Source organism: Stegodyphus dumicola, chromosome 9 (genome assembly GCF_044657685.1).
Source record: "Stegodyphus dumicola isolate Sdum_Otavi_A_Nest chromosome 9, ASM4465768v1".
NCBI lineage: Eukaryota > Metazoa > Arthropoda > Arachnida > Araneae > Eresidae > Stegodyphus > Stegodyphus dumicola.
The window spans coordinates 93,569,272-93,588,906 of record NC_140776.1 but is presented as its reverse complement, the minus strand read 5'-3'; the positions used below and the strand labels follow the sequence as shown (position 1 = coordinate 93,588,906).

At 30.5% G+C, this 19,635-nt stretch overlaps 1 protein-coding gene across 12 annotated transcripts in view; it reads right to left on the bottom strand.

Moving 5' to 3' along the window:
- Nucleotides 1-19,635, bottom strand: part of chb (CLIP-associating protein) — a 358,527-nt gene that overhangs the window by 63,025 nt on the left and 275,867 nt on the right. For 9 of the 12 annotated variants that reach the window (XM_085823772.1, XM_085823773.1, XM_035371225.2 and 6 more), the window contains 6 exons: nt 17,897-18,022; nt 16,932-17,030; nt 13,956-14,096; nt 11,877-11,948; nt 7,142-7,218; nt 6,938-7,048 (listed from right to left, as the gene is read on the bottom strand). In XM_085823772.1, coding sequence (XP_085679898.1) covers nt 6,938-7,048; nt 7,142-7,218; nt 11,877-11,948; nt 13,956-14,096; nt 16,932-17,030; nt 17,897-18,022 — 626 coding nt within the window. The remainder of the gene's footprint in view (nt 1-6,937; nt 7,049-7,141; nt 7,219-11,876; nt 11,949-13,955; nt 14,097-16,931; nt 17,031-17,896; nt 18,023-19,635) is intronic. The other 3 variants (XM_085823771.1, XM_085823770.1, XM_085823774.1) reach the window with 3 other exon arrangements.

Here is a 19,635-nt window from a genome sequence, read left to right as displayed (position 1 = left end):
ATCAAAGACGGAGTACATCGAGATGAAATACTACATTTAGTAAGGAATTATAATCCGAATAAAATAAAAACATCTGCTCTGAAGATAAGGATAGTGCTGACAGATCAACTTCCAGTTCATTGTGCGCCACGTCCCCCCGCAACATTCATAACAAAAGACTGAATGTTGTCTCTCTGCTGCTTGTCCAGAGAGAGACCTGCTGATTGGAACAAACCTGAAAGGCCTGATGTAGGCACAGTTGGCAAGTGTTGAAAGTTAGTCAGGCTCTGCTTAATGCAGTTAATGTCCTAGCTTCGTGTAGAGTTCTAGGGGTTGTAATCCAGTTAATATACTTTAAGGTTCCAATAAGCAATTAAAGCACCAGAGGTGATAAGTTGTTTTGTATTATTATATTATTCTAAGTCTCAGTAGATGTAAAGAATAAGTTTTACTTGAATTTTACATTTTTGTGTTTTATCTTGTGACCACAGTAAGTATTAATGAAAGGCAATAACTCGCTTTAATATGTAAGATAATTTTTAAGGGTAAGTAGTTAGTTATAAATAATTAAATTAGGTAATTAGATAACCTTAGTCATTATGGATTTACATGGCCACTACAGTCAAAAGTCGTTAATCCGGACTCGTCAGGACTTCGGCGATTCCAGATTATCGTTTTTTTCGGATTATAGATCATCAGTTTAAATCTGGTAAGATGGCATGCAGAAATTATAAAATTAAAAATATGAAACCATAATTTATGAAATAAAGAACAATTATGATCTAAAGGGTATCAAAATTTACCAAAAAAAAAAAAAAAGCTTAATATTTATTTGTTTACTTTATTAAACATTTCTTTCAATGTAAGTTGTTTAAGTTGCTTCGTTTTATGTGATAATACTTTCTCTTTAATTCTATAAACAGACATAATTTCTTGTTCAGTTACAAAGTTCCGCTGTTCAAGTCCTATTATTGCTGTGTCGAGAATACCGACTAATTTGTCAATCGAAATTTTTTCGTTTTCAATAACCTCTGCGTCACTTTCTTCACTATCGGAAGCGAATTATAATGACGAGGAATTTGATTTAAATCATATCAAAGACGGAGTACATCGAGATGAAATACTACATTTAGTAAGGAACTATAAGCCAAATAAAATAAAAACATCTGCCCTGCAGATAAGGATAGTGCTAACAGATGAACTTCCAATTCATTGCACGCCGCGGTGTTCCCCCTTCCACCGCAGAGCAGCGAGAAATTGATAAACAGATTTTGGAATGGTTAGAGAAACGAAGGATATGCCTATACCCATTTTTTGCAACAATTCCACTTTTTGTTTAATGGACTTTGAAACATACTTTCTCTTTGTAGATCCTTTACATATTAGTAAATATATATCAGAAATTCTATTTGACATAATCGAAAGTCCAAGCTTACTTTTATAAAATTGCTCTGAAAGTCTGCAAAAAATAATAAGCCAGATCCAATTCGAAGATTAAGGAACAACGCAATCTGCAACATTAACTGAATTAGATAATTTTAGCTTAGCTTATACCGTCATTTATACATTAAACGCGCAAGTGTAAACATATTATATGCATAAACTTTTGGATTTAAAGTTCTTACGCGCATGCGTCAACGCGATGCATGCGCAGAAAGTTTGTAGCTTTGAGGTCCAGATTATAGATCATTCCGGATTATGGATGTCCGAATAAACGACTTTTGACTGTATTAAATTTTATTTTTTAATAATATTTGTTAAAAAAAGAGCCCTATTAAGATCAAAATCTAATAAAATTTTGCAATTTAAAATACATGTAATTTATCACATTGATTCTTAAACGATATTAGGATAATTACACATTAAAAGCTACAAAACATTTATGTTTTGTAATGACAAGACTCAATAAAATATTTATCCGTCATTTTAATTTGAAGCCTATAAGGTATTTCTTCCACCTTCTTGGCGAGCCATCGTGGTGTAGTGGTTTGCACACTGAGCCTGTATTCCAGAGGTCCGCAGTTCGATTCCCGGTGAAGGCGTTGTTAATTGTTCATCTTTCCTGCTTTCAAAACTGCCTAATGTCTCTACAGTGGCGCCCAAACTATAAGGTTGTTGGATGATGGTTCTCCACACCCAGGATTTGGCGACTGGGTCCCCTAAAAATCCCAGTCGCCCTTTAAAAGGGGGAGCATGTAAGGTATTTCTCCCACCTTCTTGGCGAGCCTTCGTGGTATAGTGGTTTGCAAACTGGATCGGTATTCCAGAGGTTCGCAGTTTGATTCCCAGCAAAGGCGTTGTTAATTTTTTATCTTTCCTCCTTTCAAAAATACCTAATGTCTCTACAAGCCTTCTCAACCATTTTGGCTAATTTATATCGATTTCCTTCTCATAAGTATCTTTTCAAACAATAATTAGAAATTTGTTTCTATATACAAACCAATGTTCTCGCTAGTTTCTAACTTGTCAACCTCTCCACAATGTACCTATGAGGGTTTACTTGATCTGGTAAAAGTTAAATAGTCCCAAACCCCCCAATAGACGTGAAGCAAATTATCACTGTGTCTGAAAGTAACTACAATATCAGACAAAGGTTTAAATAAGCCTCTTACTTAAAAGAACTTAGAACACAAAGGCATGTCCTGATGCTAACAAAGTCAATTACAGCTCATGGTGACATAATTAAACAAGAACAGTCAAATTCAAACTAAAATTGTGGATTATACAATTTAATTTTAAGTCAATTTGTGGTCAAAGATTATACAATTTAATTTGAATTTAATCTGGCTCAGTAACTCTACCATATCAGGAAACAGAAATGGGAAGTTATAGTAAAGGCTGAAATCATAAACATTTGGGTAATTTACATAATAATAACTGCACATATCTTTGAAGAATAATTTTCTTTATGTATAATGTTTCTTTCTTCAATATGTTTCCTTTTAATTTTAGAATTTTTGGATTTAATTAAGGATTTCTGTTATTCTAAAAAACACTAAATGCATTTAGAATGTATATAAAAAGTGGCTAATTTTATTTCTTTAATAATATAAACATTCAGAAGAAATATAAAATACATATGGTAAAGGCACCGGTTACAGAGATGGTGTGGCAGAAATTTTAGAATTTAGTGACACACAGAACAACAAAATCTAGAAACGGCAAAACTTTTAGAATTTAGAGCAGGCATTGGAAGTAGAATTTAGAAAGGCATTAGGCAGCAGAATTTAGGATCCACAGAGATTGCATCAGGTGGAAAATGCCTAGCACCAGCTCTATGTACGATGCATTTAGACATATTAGATAAATATTTTTAAATTGTAAGTTTTCAATTCTTTATTAATAAAAAAACTCTTTCTATGTATAATGCCTGCCCAAGTGATAAGATTAGAAGCATATTTGATATTTTGCATGCTTGTGTCTAATGAAAAGTAGAGAAAATAAAGGAAAGATAAACATATTAAGAAAAAAGATTCTAGTATCAGGAGTAAAACATTCAAATATTATGTTTCCATTGTTCTTCCAGACGTTCTCCAAAAAGTAAATTCATTACAAACTTTCTGTAAAATACATCCATTACAAGTTGATACCATGGAGACATTTTTCATTTTGTCACATATTTCTCAAATCTTCTAAAATCGTGGGTCTGTAAATCTTGCCTTCAAATCCTTCTAAATTTTCCATGTTGCAATGTCAAAAATACTAAAAAAATTATCCCAACCAATTCTGTAACAGCAAAAAGCCAGAAATATTTTGGAAAAAAAAAGGAAGGAAAAAGTGTAAAATTAATTTTATAGAGAAAAATGATGCATATTCTGAGAATTTCGAATAATCTGAGACACTTACATGGGAAAAACGCTTACTATGAAAAGATTAAAAAGAAGACATTTTTAATTAAATACATAGCTAATTTTGCTTTTACTAATAGCTGTTTTGCTGTATAATAAGTTGCCAAAATGAAACTTTATAATATGACAGCGAAAAATAAAAATGTTTTATTTTAATGTTATTTTTTAAATATAATTCAATTATATTACCATTATTTTAATGAAATTTATCAATGTTATTGCCGAAAAATTCTCAGATCTCGGAAATAAAAATTTTCTATAGAAACTGATCTAAAAATCGTAAAAATGTTCACAAGTCGTCAAATTTAAAACCATTTAATAAAAGAATTCACATCCCCAAAAGCGAAAAGTTGTTTAAAAGCTCTTTATTAGAAAAATTAATTTTGAAATGCTTATGTTTCACTTCTTGCTTAGAAATTCAAGTATCCCATCATTTATATTAGAAATAGAAACAAATTATTACCCATGAGCCCATTCAAAAGATAACCATATACATCAGTGAAAGCACACAGAAACTAGCGAGAACATTGCTCGCCAAAAATATTCTTCCAAAATGCTAATTCACACTCAAAATGGCAGTTGTAAAAACAAAGAGAAATTTCAGATGATTAAAATTAAGGACTTTCTACCGATTTTGGCAAAAATTAAGGACTTTTAAAAGACCAAAAATCAATTTCAAAAAATTTAAGGACTTTTAAAACACTCCGAAGGACTATACAAACCCTATTAAGAATAGCTAAATTAATATTAACAATGTACCATAATTTCTGGAAGAAACACCGCGTCGTTTACGTATTTAAAACTTAAATTTTCAGCGGGTGCGGCATTTCTACCCATGCAGCGTTTAGGTGCACTAAAAATAAAATATTTCCTATGATGGTCATTGTACATAGTTGGGATGACCTTGTCATTGTACACAGACTGGTGCTGTTCCCACACAAAAGACCACACAGTTGCTTTTTGCGAACGTTATTTTGTTTACATTTTTTCCCTTGAAAATGCCTTATTCACTCTAAACCGGATCTCAGAACAATAATATTCTTCCCCTTTTCAAATCGGCATTCTCATCATTTTGAATATCTCTCTCCTCTGCCATGACTCCACCTGCCTCACAATAATGAACTCTGACATACTTCATCTTCAGCATGAATTGATTTTTCTTGGCATTCTGTCAGATACAGAACCCATCAGTTTGAGTACAAGTATATGTTGGATAGTTTTTAAGTAAGAAGGGAGCGGGAAAATTTTTGAAAATGGCACCTAAATGGCACAGAAGCTATACTGCTGGTTTTAAGCTTAATGTAATTTCACCTGCTGAACAAAGTCGAAATAGAGCAGCAGCTCGAGAGTTTGAAGTGGACGAGTTCAACGTTGTAGAACTGAAAAAGAACTTAAAAATATGCCACAACAGAAACGAGCCAAAAGAAGTGGTACTGTAAGGTGGTCGAATCTAGAGGACGACCTTGCAAACTGGATAAAGGAGCAACAAGGAAGGGGAATGGCAATTTCGACTGTAAAAATTTGCTTACAAGCAAAATTTATAGCAAAACAAATGAACATAAATGATATAAATGATTTCAAAGGAGGGCCTTGCTGGTGTAGCAGATTTATGAAAAGAAAAAATATTTCTAAGCGTACTAGAACAACAGTCGGGCAACAATTACCAATGGACTGGCAGGATAAAAAGGCATCTTTTCTAAAATATGTGACAGATATTTTTAACAAACAAACAAACAAAAAAAAAAAAAAACTTCGGTCACAGATAATAAATATGGATAAAACGCCATTAGCTTTCGACTCTCCTGCAAACAGAACTGCTTGTGAAACTGGTGCAAAAACTGTATCTGTGCTTACAACGGGGCATGAAAGAACGTCATTTACATGTGTGTTAGCTTGTGCCGCAAACGGTAACAAGCTAAAGCCGATGATCATTTTTAAATGAAAAACTATTCCGAAGGGAGATTTTCCTAATGACGTAATTATTTGTGCAAACGAGAACGGCTGGATGTGCGAAACAATCATGCATGAGTGGCTACAAAAAAGTTTGCCAGTGTCGTAAGGGATCTTTTTTTCCAACCAAAAGAGTTATTGACAATGGATTCGATGCATGCTCATTTACTTGAGTCAGTGAAAACCAGATGTCAAAAATTGTCTATGACCGTAGCAATAATTCCTGGTGGTTTGACAAAAATCTTACAACCATTAAATTTGTCAGGTAATAAATCTTTCAAAGCTGAAGTCCGAAAGCGGTGGGAGTGTTGGATGAGTGAAGGATTGCATACTTAAACCAAAAGCAGTAAAATGCGTACAGCATTTTATGAAAAAGTTGCAAAGTGGGTAGGAAGTGTGTGGAAATCTGTAAAAACATTGTCAATAATAGCAGGGTTCAAAGAAACTGAAATTATATCCTTAGCGAAAGAGACTGTAAACCAAGAGGATGAATGTGATGATCTGGAAGACTTGGACTTAGATCAGAATTTACTAAATCTTTTTAATTCAGATAGTGAAGAATCAGATTTTCATGGCTTCATATGATGTATAGTTTGCTGTAATTCCTTTTGCAAGTAAAATTTAAAATTTCCTTTTATCATCCAAATTTAATATTTCATTGTTGCAGCATTTTTTATAATATAGTCTGAGTATTACAAATGTGGACTTCTTTAGTGTGTAAATATAAGTATATTCGTAAACGTAAATATATTTTCAACATTTCTTACCTTTAATTTATTTTTGAGTTATGGTTTCATTTCATGCATTTTTCTTAACTGATATATCAGGACATAGGTTGAGATTTTGCAACTATACAGCCCACGACGATGTCATGCGCAATTTAATCTTTTGCGGCGTTTCTGTGTAATTTAAATTTTTTTTCCTCGCCATTTTTCTCGAGTGCGCCATTTACGCTGATGCGGCCTTTCTTCCGGAAATTATGGTGATAGCAAATGAATGACGTCCAACTCCCTATTTCAATGCAAATTTAATTGCTACTACTCTTTAAAATAGTATTAAATAATTCTTTATAAATAATCATTTTTCTCCCTTTTTAACCGGCAAGTACCTTAAAGCTCTACGCATTTTCAATACTATTGATAAATTAAAATAATACTTACATCCACACTTCTACCAAATGAACTAAAAGACCTATCAGAACACACACTGGAAGTTTCGCTTTCATCAGATTGATCATCAAATGCATTGTATCGCCTTCGCGTGGGTGCTCTCTAAAACATGAACAGAATAATAGTATTAAAATTCAAACAGCAGGATACTGCTCACAGTAATTGTGGTTTCTAGAAGTTAAAAATATACTTTACCAATGCATCTGCCACTGCAACCTCTGCTTCTCTGCTTTGCTGAAGAGTTCTCTCAGCCATTAAGGGAACTGCAGTGGCTATGAATGAAATATTCGGAATCAATATTCAATAGTAACTACATAAATATTGATTTCAAGGGTTATTTAGAATTACAGAGATCAGGAATGCTGAATATTTTTTTTTTTTTTTTTTTTTTTTTAATCTTTAAGAAATTTGAAGTTTTTCTTAGCAACACCGAACTTAATATAAAACAGCTCTAATTACAGATCTGCAAGTTTCAATTTCACAATTAATGAAAATACAGATTTAAGATCCAGATAATTATTATTTACTCATAGTCAACTCTGTGAACATAAGTTTTGAAAAATCCTTTACTACATACTATTAACCAGGATACACATTCATGGACAACCATTCAATATATGAAGGAACATTCAACCCAGAATCCCCCCAAAATAAATAAAAGGCTCATTGGCACATATTTAACATATGAATAGCATCATTGAGAGAGTTAAAAATGCACACCATCTTATAAAAATCTTCGAGATGCCTGTTAAATTTAAATACTTAATGCTGATAAAAAAATCTTACTAACTTACTATGAATTCATAAAAAATTCAACTACTTCCAACTATCATTTAACAAAGATGATGAAAAAGTACAAGAAGGGCAGAGCAACATCATATAAATAATAAAACAAACAAACAAAAAATCAAGTAGCAAAACTTTCAAAAATAAGAACCATCCAATTTTATTCACATTTGGACATTAAGACAAAATACACCTCAACCATTAGCCTTTTTCAGAATTACACAAAAGCAATTCTTTATATACTGATAATAGATTAGGTGTCTCAAGATTTTCCTTAGGTAAGAAAAATTAAAATTATGCAGCTCCCATAAATAGCGATAAATATTTTTAAGTTCTAAATATATTACATAGAGTGAAACCTCACTTAACAAGCATAATGTGTATGAAACTTACTTGTAAAACAAAACACTCATAACGAAATCATTTTTTCCATATGGATCAATGTGAAATAGAATAAATACATCCCTTTTCCCTTCTTTTCTATCTAAAATTATTGGTTTTTGCCTACACTTCAAAATTTGGTGAAAATGAAACACAGTATTATCATTAAATAAATTTGTGGCACACACAGCTTCTTCATTCTTTAATGATTTGGAATTTGACTTCTGCAGTAATTCTTCATCTCTTTCTCCTGTCTTCTCGTGGCATATTCTTTGAGGACAAATATGTAAGCATGTTTAAACTTTGTACTAAAAAAATACCCAATAATGTGTCTGAATACAATTTTCAGAAGCGACAGTAAGATGCTAGCTGAAAGAGCGTTAAACACAGACTGAAGGCGGAGCTGCAGACAGGATTCTGCATATGACGACATGATGTCTCCACGTCACTTGTTCTGTGGAACATCGCTCATTAACAGAATCTTTTTGCATTTTGTCTGTTATGTGAATCACCCGTTATGGGAGGTGCTTCTTAAGCAAGGTTTGACTGTACATTCTCTTTGAATATTTAATGCAGTTTAAAGTCATATATATATACCTTCAGCAAAACATAATTTTACATCCATTAATGTTAAGACACAATAACATGCCAAACAAATACTAATTCAGAAGTCAAACAACAAAAATCAGCATTAGGATTAGGGAGGGAATTAGGGGGCTGAAGGATTAGCCATGGGAAACCCCCTCATCCTGGCTGATATCTACATGCATTATTATGAATCAAAATTGTTTGAAACTTTAAACTTCCCGGTATGATTCTGCTACGTAGACGATACTTTTACCCTGTTTGAAGGTAATAAAGATGATTTAAATAAAGTTCTTTCAATAATGAATTCTACTGATCCTGCTATTCAGTTCACTTTTGAACAGAGTCGTAGCTAGGGTTTTCAGCACCCAGGGACAACTGAAGATTTCGCACCCCCTACTGCTTGCCAAGGATGGAAAACATTTAATTCTAAAATGTCGTAACATCAGTTTGGCGCCCCTTGGATTCTGCGCCCGGGGACAGATGCCCCCTTGCCCCCCTCTAGCTACGCCCCTGCTTTTGAACTTGAGACTTGCAATTCTCTTCCGTTTCTTGACATTCTGGTCACACGTAACACATCCAACCTCAGTACTACGGTTTACCATAAACCTTCATCGTCTGCCTTCCACCACACTTTAAATCATGTCATCCAACTAAAGTTAGCTTCATTTTATTCCTATGTTTTCTGTGCTCTTCAAGTTTGCTCCTCCAAACTATCCCTTGATGAAGAACTAAATTATTTAAAAGCAATAGCTGGGGACAGGGGCTTTTCACCTAACATTATTAATCAAGCAATTAAAAAATTCTCATCTCAACACACTAAAAGGGACACTCTTGTTTTAGGAGATTATAAAAATTCTGTTGTCATTCCCTTCTTTCCATCAATTAGCTATAAAGTTGCACATATTTTGTAGAAATTTAACTTTCAGGTCGTTTATTCTCCCATCAATAAAATTCCGAGTTCCATACTCAAGGACCCCATTCCGGATATGAATTCCTGGGGTATTTATAGGATTCCTTGGATTTATAGGTTTAATTTACATTGGCCAAACTAAGAGAGCCTTAAAATTTTGCATCAAGGAACATGAGGCATATATTAGAAAAAAGGAAACACAGAAGTCTTCTGTTGCCCAACATTGTTGGTCTGAAAAATCACACTTTCAATTTTTTTGCTGCCAAAATTATTCAAAAAACATCTTCCATTGGAGAACTGGATTTTCTAGAGGCATTTCACATTCAAAAAATCTTTCTGTTCTAGTTAACGACCCTAATTCCAATCCATCTTTGCCTTCGGCCTTTAAAGAAATTATGTTTTAGTTCTGGTTTCATCAACAGATGGTGCCACTAGCTTATTTTCTGTCCAGGCTTTTTTATCTTATCTGATAATTATATCCTATTTTCTTATCTTATCTGATGATTATATATTATCTTGTTCATTTGCACTTTTGCAGCTGATGATGGTGGTTCGGTAATACCATTGACACTAGTCCTGTGAAAATTTGAAAATATAATGCTGATTTTTGTTGTTTGACTTCTGAATTAGTATCCATTAATGTTGTTACCAAATAATAATAAATACAACAATTGATATGATTTAGCATTTCCAAAGTAGCATAAGTATTCTTAAATTCTACTCTTTATAAAGGATGTATAATCTTGCAATTCTGAATAAACTCAAGAAAATATATTTTTTGATAACTACTGTTTTTAAAGCATATGAAAGTCAAAAATACATAGGTTGTTCGCACATTTTTTAGACAATTTGCCTTGTATTTACAGAAACATTTTACCTAAAATTTTTATGTTTTTAACGTTCTGTTTGATAACCTTTATTCTTGACTACCTTTTCTATATAATAATTTCAAAAACACTCGAGCCTTTTGTAGTGTTGGGAGAGATATTTTATCACATCCCTCTTGAACATCTTTCTAAAGCCCAAAAAGGGTTGTAGGTAGACGTTTGGAGAATCTGTTTTTTAAAAGTCCAAAAGTAAAAAATCTATGGGTGATACATCAGAATATTTAGTAGGGATATGAGTGAAGGGTAAGGGCTTGATACCTTTTTCTTGCTCCATTTTTTCCAGGAAATTAAGAGTGGATTTTGACACTTACTTTGTTTTGAAGTAGTTCTACTTATTGATGGCATTGTGGCTAAAGAGAAAATATTTTGTATTTCAAAACTGGGTATCAGATACGCTCCTGATAACATGTGGAATTGACCTGAACATTTTTCTTCACTCTCTTTATTTTTAATTTGCCTTAACATGAAAAACAAGCAACACTCATAAATCCCTTTGAAAACTTAGATTCTTTGAACCATGTTTTAAGTTTTTTCTCCTCTTTTGATGAAAATAATGGATCTCTTTTTATTGGAATCATTCAAATATACCCCAATTTATCTATTATGACAACATTTTTCCATTTTTGCCCAGATAAATATTTCTCGTAATGAATTCTGCAGCACGTTTTGGGTCCATGGTTGTAGAGAAAGACAACGCACGTATGTTTTCTCACCCTTTTAAGATTTAAATGACCATTAATCACTCTGTTAACAGATGACAGTGAGCATGTTAATGATTTTGCTACTGTCCTTTGACTTGGCGAAACTTCTTTTAACATTAAAGATCTTTGCAATATTTGAAACATTACTTGGATATGTATCTGGAACAATATTTCCACTTGAAGCCAAACTTTGATGTTTTTTGTTATCCCTTCTTCTTGACAGTATTACCTATGGTATCTTTAGAAATCGAAGAACCATGGCTTTCATGGTGTATTGTAGTAACTATATATGAATCATTTTCTTTGGAAAGAGGACAGACATAGCCTTCCATCCATTGCTTCTTTAAAACTGCCATTTGGCATGTAAACAAAACTGTTGAGTAGCATATGATAACTAATATTTTAAAAAACACAGCTGCAGTTAAAAAAAAAAAAAAAAAAAAAAAAAATTTCCAAGCAGAAGAATTTATTTTTATGGCAAAGCAATCATCTAAAAAATGTGCGAACAGCCTCTGTAATTATGACATAAAACATTTGCTAGTCTTAAGAAAACAAAAAGGAAACAAGCACATTCTATTTTACAACTTTCACTATTTTTTTTGAAGAAAAGCACACAGCATGTATTTTTTAATACAATTTAGCAAAACATTACAAGTAACAAAACACAAAAGACTTACAAGGTAAAGAAGGATACTTCTCCCCAGCACCAATTAATTTCATTCGAGAGCCACTTAACCTTCGCTCATGAGCTACAATAAAATTCAGTTTACAATACACATGCATAGCAGCACAACTAAGCATTTTTGCAAATCTTATTTTTTATTTTTTTTTTCTAAAAAAAAGGGCAAATTCATGCATATTTAGAGTCTTAAGAAATAAAAAGCTACTATCAAATTAAATTTTACTAATAATGGCAGAACTATATATGTAATTTACCTCTTAAGAAAAAGTAGAAGTCAAAAAACATTTTTACAATAAGATTAGGATTTAAAAATTGCATATATTTTATGGAAAGGATTAACTTATGAGATAAATAACATTTCAAAATCAGTCTGCAGGTAGTATCCTACTTCAATCTAAGATAAAAGACTTGAAACTGACACTGATTAAATGAACCAAAAGGCTTAAATTAAAACCAATTAAAACACAGCAAAAGCTATTTTAATTATAACGAGATCAAGCAAATTAACATTTAAAAGTGAACAAAAATAATTCATTTTTGATGAGGGAAAGGACTAATAAAATGTATTGCTTGTAATAAATTTAGCTAATGAAAGTAAACAAAATGATGCTACAAAAACAATGTTGCTTACTCACATATCCAATTTAACACAACTTTTGCAATCAAAAATGGTACATGAGTTAAGATATAAATCTCAATCCTCATTTTAAATTTATAGAATTAATAGCTAATGCTACTAAAAGCCAAGCATTTTAGAAAATCATACGGCTCGCAAATGCGAAAACATATCAGTTAGCAAACATGTTTTATGCCGACAAATGAGCATTCCTTATTATATTCGTTGAATACTTCTCTATACGCACACTAAAAACTGATGCAAACATACAAGTATTGTTAATATCTTTCTTTCGAGGCACATGGAGCATTCAAAATTCAACAATGTTGGTTAATGCTGCATATTCTCATGTTTGTTAATAGTTGCAAACAAAACAGTAGGTTCCATCAGAATGCTGCTCATAGAATTTCTCCACTGTAACTAAAAACTGATATAACAAAAACTGATTTTAGAGGCACATGGAGCACTCAAGATTCAACAAAGTTGGTGAATGCTGCATCTTCTCATGTTTGTCAATAGTTGCAAACAAAACAGTAGGTTCATCAGAATGCTATTCATAGAATTTCTCCACTATATATAATCTCTGAGATGATAACAAAGAAGAAATGTTTTAACTAGATTAATGAAAGATTACTCTGAATTACATTAAACCAATTAAAAGAAACACTGATATATTTAATGCAAAATGTTATACATTCATTTTTCAATTTATGTCAGTGTAACATGCAGAGTAAGTAATCATATAATATAACAATCTTATAAGTGAAATTTTAATAAAATTAAATTTCACCAACATAATCTGATGCAGTATGTTTTTATGCAGAATTTATATTAAAATGAATTTTTCCCCAAAACCATTCAAAGATAAATAAATATTATAAAAATAAAAAATAAATAAATAAAAAATTTGGAAGTGTACATAATTAAAGTAAAAAAAAATATATTTAAGTTTTAAAAAAGTATTTCAATCAATGGCAAATTTCAGAATATTATGAAACCTTAAAGATTCTTAATTATTTAATTATTAACTTCATATCAAATTTTAACTACACACAAAATCATATATAGATAAACTTGAAACATTATTATTATATTTTTAAAGAAGTATATAAGGAAGACACAGATCTATAAATGGAAATAAAAGAGGATTGAAAAAATGAATACATGTAATTAATACATATAAGACAATTTTTAGATACAATTCAATATAAATGACAGTTGCAAGTAATGCATGCCCATTTATATAACAACAGTTATTTAAAATTAATTCTCAGAGTCACACTGCTCTGGACAGGCTATAACTCAGTAAAAATTCTTCTTTCAGATACAAACCACACAATTTTTTTTTAAGGCAAGGTTTCTTCTCATATAATTTTAATAAAACTCCCACTACAAATTAATTAGTGATAAAACTGAAATTTAGTTCCAAAAATCTTAAAATTGTGAAAAAATTACTACCATAGCCACTCCTTGTTGGACTTGCTTCTCTACTAGTTGCTATGGGTATTCCAGATTTATTACGTGTTCTACCTTTGCCATCCGTAGTGGAATATGTTGCATAGCTTAATCTTGATGAAGGAGAATCAGGCCTACTGCTTGCTGAAAGTCACAATTAGTGATGGGTAAGGATGGGCATAGGATATTTACATTATGTTAGATTTATAGTGTTATCAGGTTTAATATTAAAACATAGTTACAGAGGAAGGGGTATATGCAAATGACTTTTACGTTGGTAATTTTGTTCAAACTGTTAGCTGTGGAAATACAGTTTCTCTAATTATCAGTAACCTACTTCTGCAAAGTGTTTTTCTATGCTTTATGCTCATAAAATCTAAAGCTACAATTTCAATTTTCTTTTATCAAATATTAACAACGCTAAAACTATTTAGTACTTTCTAATTAATCACAAACCCCATGAAGAGTTGCCCACTGATTGGCAATTTTATGAATTGGTGGAAAATTCAATCTGTGAATTTTAGGGCTCATAGGTACTGTTCTATTCATAAAATAATAACATTTATTATCATTATTTTTAAAGAATTTTAAAAGAAACAAGAAATTTTATGTTTGGAAAATATCTATACAGCTTATATTTACATTCTCACAGCCAGTGGATACCATTCATTGAAACAGAGGTTAAATATACAGCATGAAAATCCCTATAAACATATTACACCACATGCATATATACATTAGCTTTAATTGCTTGTATACTCAAAAATATGCCCAAAACATGGCAATTCTAATGATTGTTGAAACTAGAGGTGTAGATAATCAGAAAGTAGCAAATCTTTTTAGTGTAAAAAACCTTTCTGAAAAATTTAAGTCATTCCCCTCTTTCTTGGTATTGATATGAGCAATTGACAGTAAAGTTAACTGTAAAAGATTTAAACTACTCTTCCATTATCAGGACCAGATTCAGAACTGTATATACGCATGTATGCATGGGTGGATGAATGCGTTACGTGTTTATAAAAACATACATATATGCATATACACACATATAACATGAATACATACATTTCTGAATCTAGTCCTGATAATGTAAAAGTACCATATTTATTGATATAAAAATTATTTTTTATAAAGAGCTTATACTAATTCCACACTAAACTTCTAGTTTAAAAGCACAGTTCATCAACTTATTAAATTTCATTAAAAAATAATTCTGAACTAAGAAGTAGTAAAAAATAAATTTCAATTTAGGGGCTGTGTGTACAATCAAAATTTATGTACTGACTGATTTGTCATGGATGGATTTATTTCACAGAAACAATTTTCATATACTGAGGAGCCTTTACTTTTTACTTAAGTAATCAAATTTGCTTTCCCTCGAGGAAAGACATTTTATCTAATGGCATATAATCTTTACATACATTCTAAAATTATTAGATACGGATGTATTTCCATTCAATCTACTAGGAAAAAAATATAATATTTTTAAGTGGAAAAGTTAGTAAAATTATTATAAATAGAAGCTATGTTAAAAATCATTAACGGACTTCTAATATATTAACAAGTACTAAGCATATTACTAAAAAAAGATACATCATCAATAATTTAGTCACAATTGATTCCAATTAAATACATAAAACAAAAATTTCAATTTCACACTTCTCTATTAATCTTTATAAAATACAATTTCTGTGAAAACACTTTTTAAAAATTACAGAATCCTGAATAAAGGACACTTAGAATGATAAATCATCAAACCTGTCAAAGCCTTAACTGTAGTTTTGTAAATACACTTTAAAATAGGAAACATAAAATAGTTGTCAAAGTCTAGCACAAAATAAATAAATTTATTTAAAAAAATTCACCTAACTTACTTTTTTGTAGAACATATTCAAAATACTTCTATACAGTTATAAACTTAAACATAACTTTTAAACAATTCTGAATAATAAACAGAATTTTAAAACATTTTTTTAGTTCAATAAATCATTTATATTTTTCTCTATGGAACCAATTTACATAAGAATATACATTCACACAGAGTTTAAAGCTGTTTAAAGTAACATAAAGTTTTTCTAATTAAGTCCCCAAGAAACATTTAAAAATTCCATTTCAAATATTATACACAATTCTCATAATCATCTCATGAAAAACAATAGGATAAAAATTATATTTTATAATTCTCTCTTATCAAACAATATTAATCAGATTTGATAAGAAATTTACCTTTAGATATTATATACTATTAAAAAAAAGTTTTAACATGCTATTAAACTAGTATTTCCTTTTCAAGCAAGATAAATTTCAAAGAGAAAAATATTTTGTATAGAAAAGTTCTCCAATGTGAAAAATGTTGCCCATTTATCTTCCTTTTGTGTAAAAAGTCACCTACTCAAGTTTTCACAATTTCAAATGAACATAAAAATAGAATACCTAGCTAATAGACAATAATATCTGACAGATAAAAATGAGATTAAGATAAAATAAAATGGGTAACAGAAATGCAAAATTATATACATATATTTTTGCACAAAAATACATAATAATACACAAAAGCAAAGTACGATGCATTTTTAAAAATATATATATAACTTACTAGAACTAATTAAACCGTTAAACAAAAAGTAGGCAATGCATCACAAATATTACTGTGTTAATTTTTAGTAAATTTTCTTGAATAAAAAATTTAATTTCAACTTTAATCACTCTTTTTAACTTTTGCAATGACAGCAAATGATAAGGAGTTTAGATTTGCTGGAAGAGGTTTTCATCTGTATTGGCAGATTACTATGTCTTACAATAAAGCAGTTGCTTAATAATAAATTATAAGTATTTAAAGAAAATGATACGATAGGTATGTTTATTCTACTTATGATTAATATAAATTACTGATTATCGTGCTTCCCTCTGATATGAAACCAAACATAAAGCAAACATGAAAAATTTTAATATGGTACATGCTGGAAAATTAATACTTACGCTGTGATTGAGATGATCCTCTTGGACGTGATTTTATTACTCTTTCAGGAGATGTAATGGCATGAACAGATGATTCATTTCTTCTCGCTGGATTTCGAGCTGAAATGTTTAATGTGGGGTAAAATGAAGACCTCAACTTATTACTATTCAGGTATAATTTTATAAAATAACACATATTTAGGTAGCTGAGATCATATTTATTAATTAAAAAAAATGTTTGATATAAAAATTATTTAATATCCTAAAATTTACAAAATTATATTAAAGATACATATTAGATTAAAGTTAAGTATTTACACAGTACATTTCCCTTCATTTTGAATATTTATTTTTGAAAATGTAGAAAAAATTCCCCTTCACACATATTTGTTACATATAACTTGCATTAGCAATTAAGTTACCAAAGCTACTATTAGATACAAATAATCAACACTTACAACTAGTCACAAAATAGTACACATGCATATATATAAGAAGAAATTGAATTTAATTAAATAAATTTAATTTAAATTTAAAAACAAATTTAATTAAATAATTCTTTGCACCATTGCTGCAAGGAATAAAATTTAAATTTAAGCAAATTTTTAAAAAAATTTAATTTTTTTTAAAATTTGTTTAAATATATATATATATATATATATATATATATATATATATATATATATGCATATATAATAATAAATATATAGGAAATTATTCCACATTATTTTTTGAAGCAATTCAATTAAACTCTTAAGCATACCATGCCTGAAGATCGAAATCCTTAAGAAATAAAGAGGGAAAATATAAATTTGTACTAATTTTTCATTTATACTCACCACAAACTTGATTTGCAAATAAAAAAAAGAAAAAAAAAAATCAGACATAAAAAAACATTGCATGCTTTTATATGCATCATGCTCAAATTAAAAGCTAAAATAATAATTCCATAACCAAACATGAAACATAACAACAATAAAACTTACGAAGAGAAGCCCCAGAACCTCTAGTAAGGTTTGCAACAGTAGAATATGCAGCTCGAGCTTTGGCACGCCTAACAGCGGACAAATCAATAGCACTAGTTGACCTCAATCGAGTGGGGATGCCTGAGGCTACAAAGGATAAGCAGAAACCAAACAATTTAAAAGCTTAAAAATCGTTGGAAGATGTGATAATTCCAAACATGCACTGAGGAAGAATGCATAATTTATAAAGTCCTAATTTGACTGACTGACACATAGCAGTAGTTTTATGCTATACCCACCAAGATTCATTTTATGCATTTTTCAAAGTATTCTGCCCATAATCAGTATTGAAACACCTAGTTGTTTTTCTAAATAGCTGCTCAACACCAATGAACTACTCTAATGTACCCAGTTTTAAAAGTTTTTTTTGACAGCTGAGACTAAAATGAGTAACAAACTTTAAATTACGAGAATATGAAAAACTACAGTGCATAAATTTAGAAGCTGAAATATTTAATGCATAAAAACTTCGAAGTGGACAATTTTAAGAAAAGAAAACATCAATGCCATTTTGTTGAAAAATAGGAAAGTCTGTGCTGCCAATCAGATATAATTATTCACTTCCATTGTTTTAATAAACAGGCAATAATAACTCTCTAATGGATTTTCCATTCCAAAAAACTCTACAGCACAGCAATTCCTACAATACATATATCATAGTATAAAGTCCAAAATCCAGATGTCCAATACCTGCAACACCAGCAATTTTTAGCACCAAAGGCACTTTTAATATCGATCCTCATTTTTTTAATCCAATTTAATTCACTTTTGAAATGAATGTATGTTGCCACCAAATTTATCGCTATGCATTACACAATATAATGTAGTGAATAAAAAAAATATGGCTATCCATAACCCTTTTGGTGTTCATCAATGAGTTCATTGCATATTCTAGTTATCCACTGTAGTGAGTACAAATAAATGTAACGTGCATTACAAATTTCTGCCTAAATGGTAACAGATGAGTATCACTCAGAAAATTTGCCGCAATGCACATAGACGAAGTGGACTCGCTATTCTGAATAATCAAATGTTTTTTAGCATTATGAAAGATTTAAACTTGCAAATTAGTTGATTTTACTTGGTATAGATGGCAACAGTACTACCAGATAATTTACTGCATAATAACAGAGAATCTGATGGTTTTTTCATGAATTTTTATTGCTATATTTTGAATGCACATTACAGTTAGAAATGGTGCCTAAGAAGTGTATTTAAGTCTAAGTAATAAATGTAATTCCAAACACCTTTTATTTTGTACCTTTGCTATTGAATTTTTTCTTTCCTATTTATATTATTATTACCTAGACATGAAATGATTCATAACAATGTCTATTTCTTGATAATGCTTAGAATTTCCTATGGCTAATGCTTCACAGAATATTTTTCTCAATCCATTATTCAGCCTTAATTGATTTAGTGTCAATGTTCAGTTTTTAATTTCTACAGTTTCACATCCTTTTCAAGCATAGTCAGTAGATATCAAACTAACAAGAAAATCAAATCTATTGAAAGCCATTGTGCAGACAAGTGTTATTCCTCCATGCATTGAGGTTAGTTGTGGCCCCACTTTTGTGCCTTGAATAATTATGGGGAGAGATTTTTGTGTCTGACCTAAACAATAAGCCCCAGGATATATTTGTTTGGACTGGTCAGTTGCTCATACTAGGGTTTTTTTTGGGGGGGAGGAGGGGTAAAGC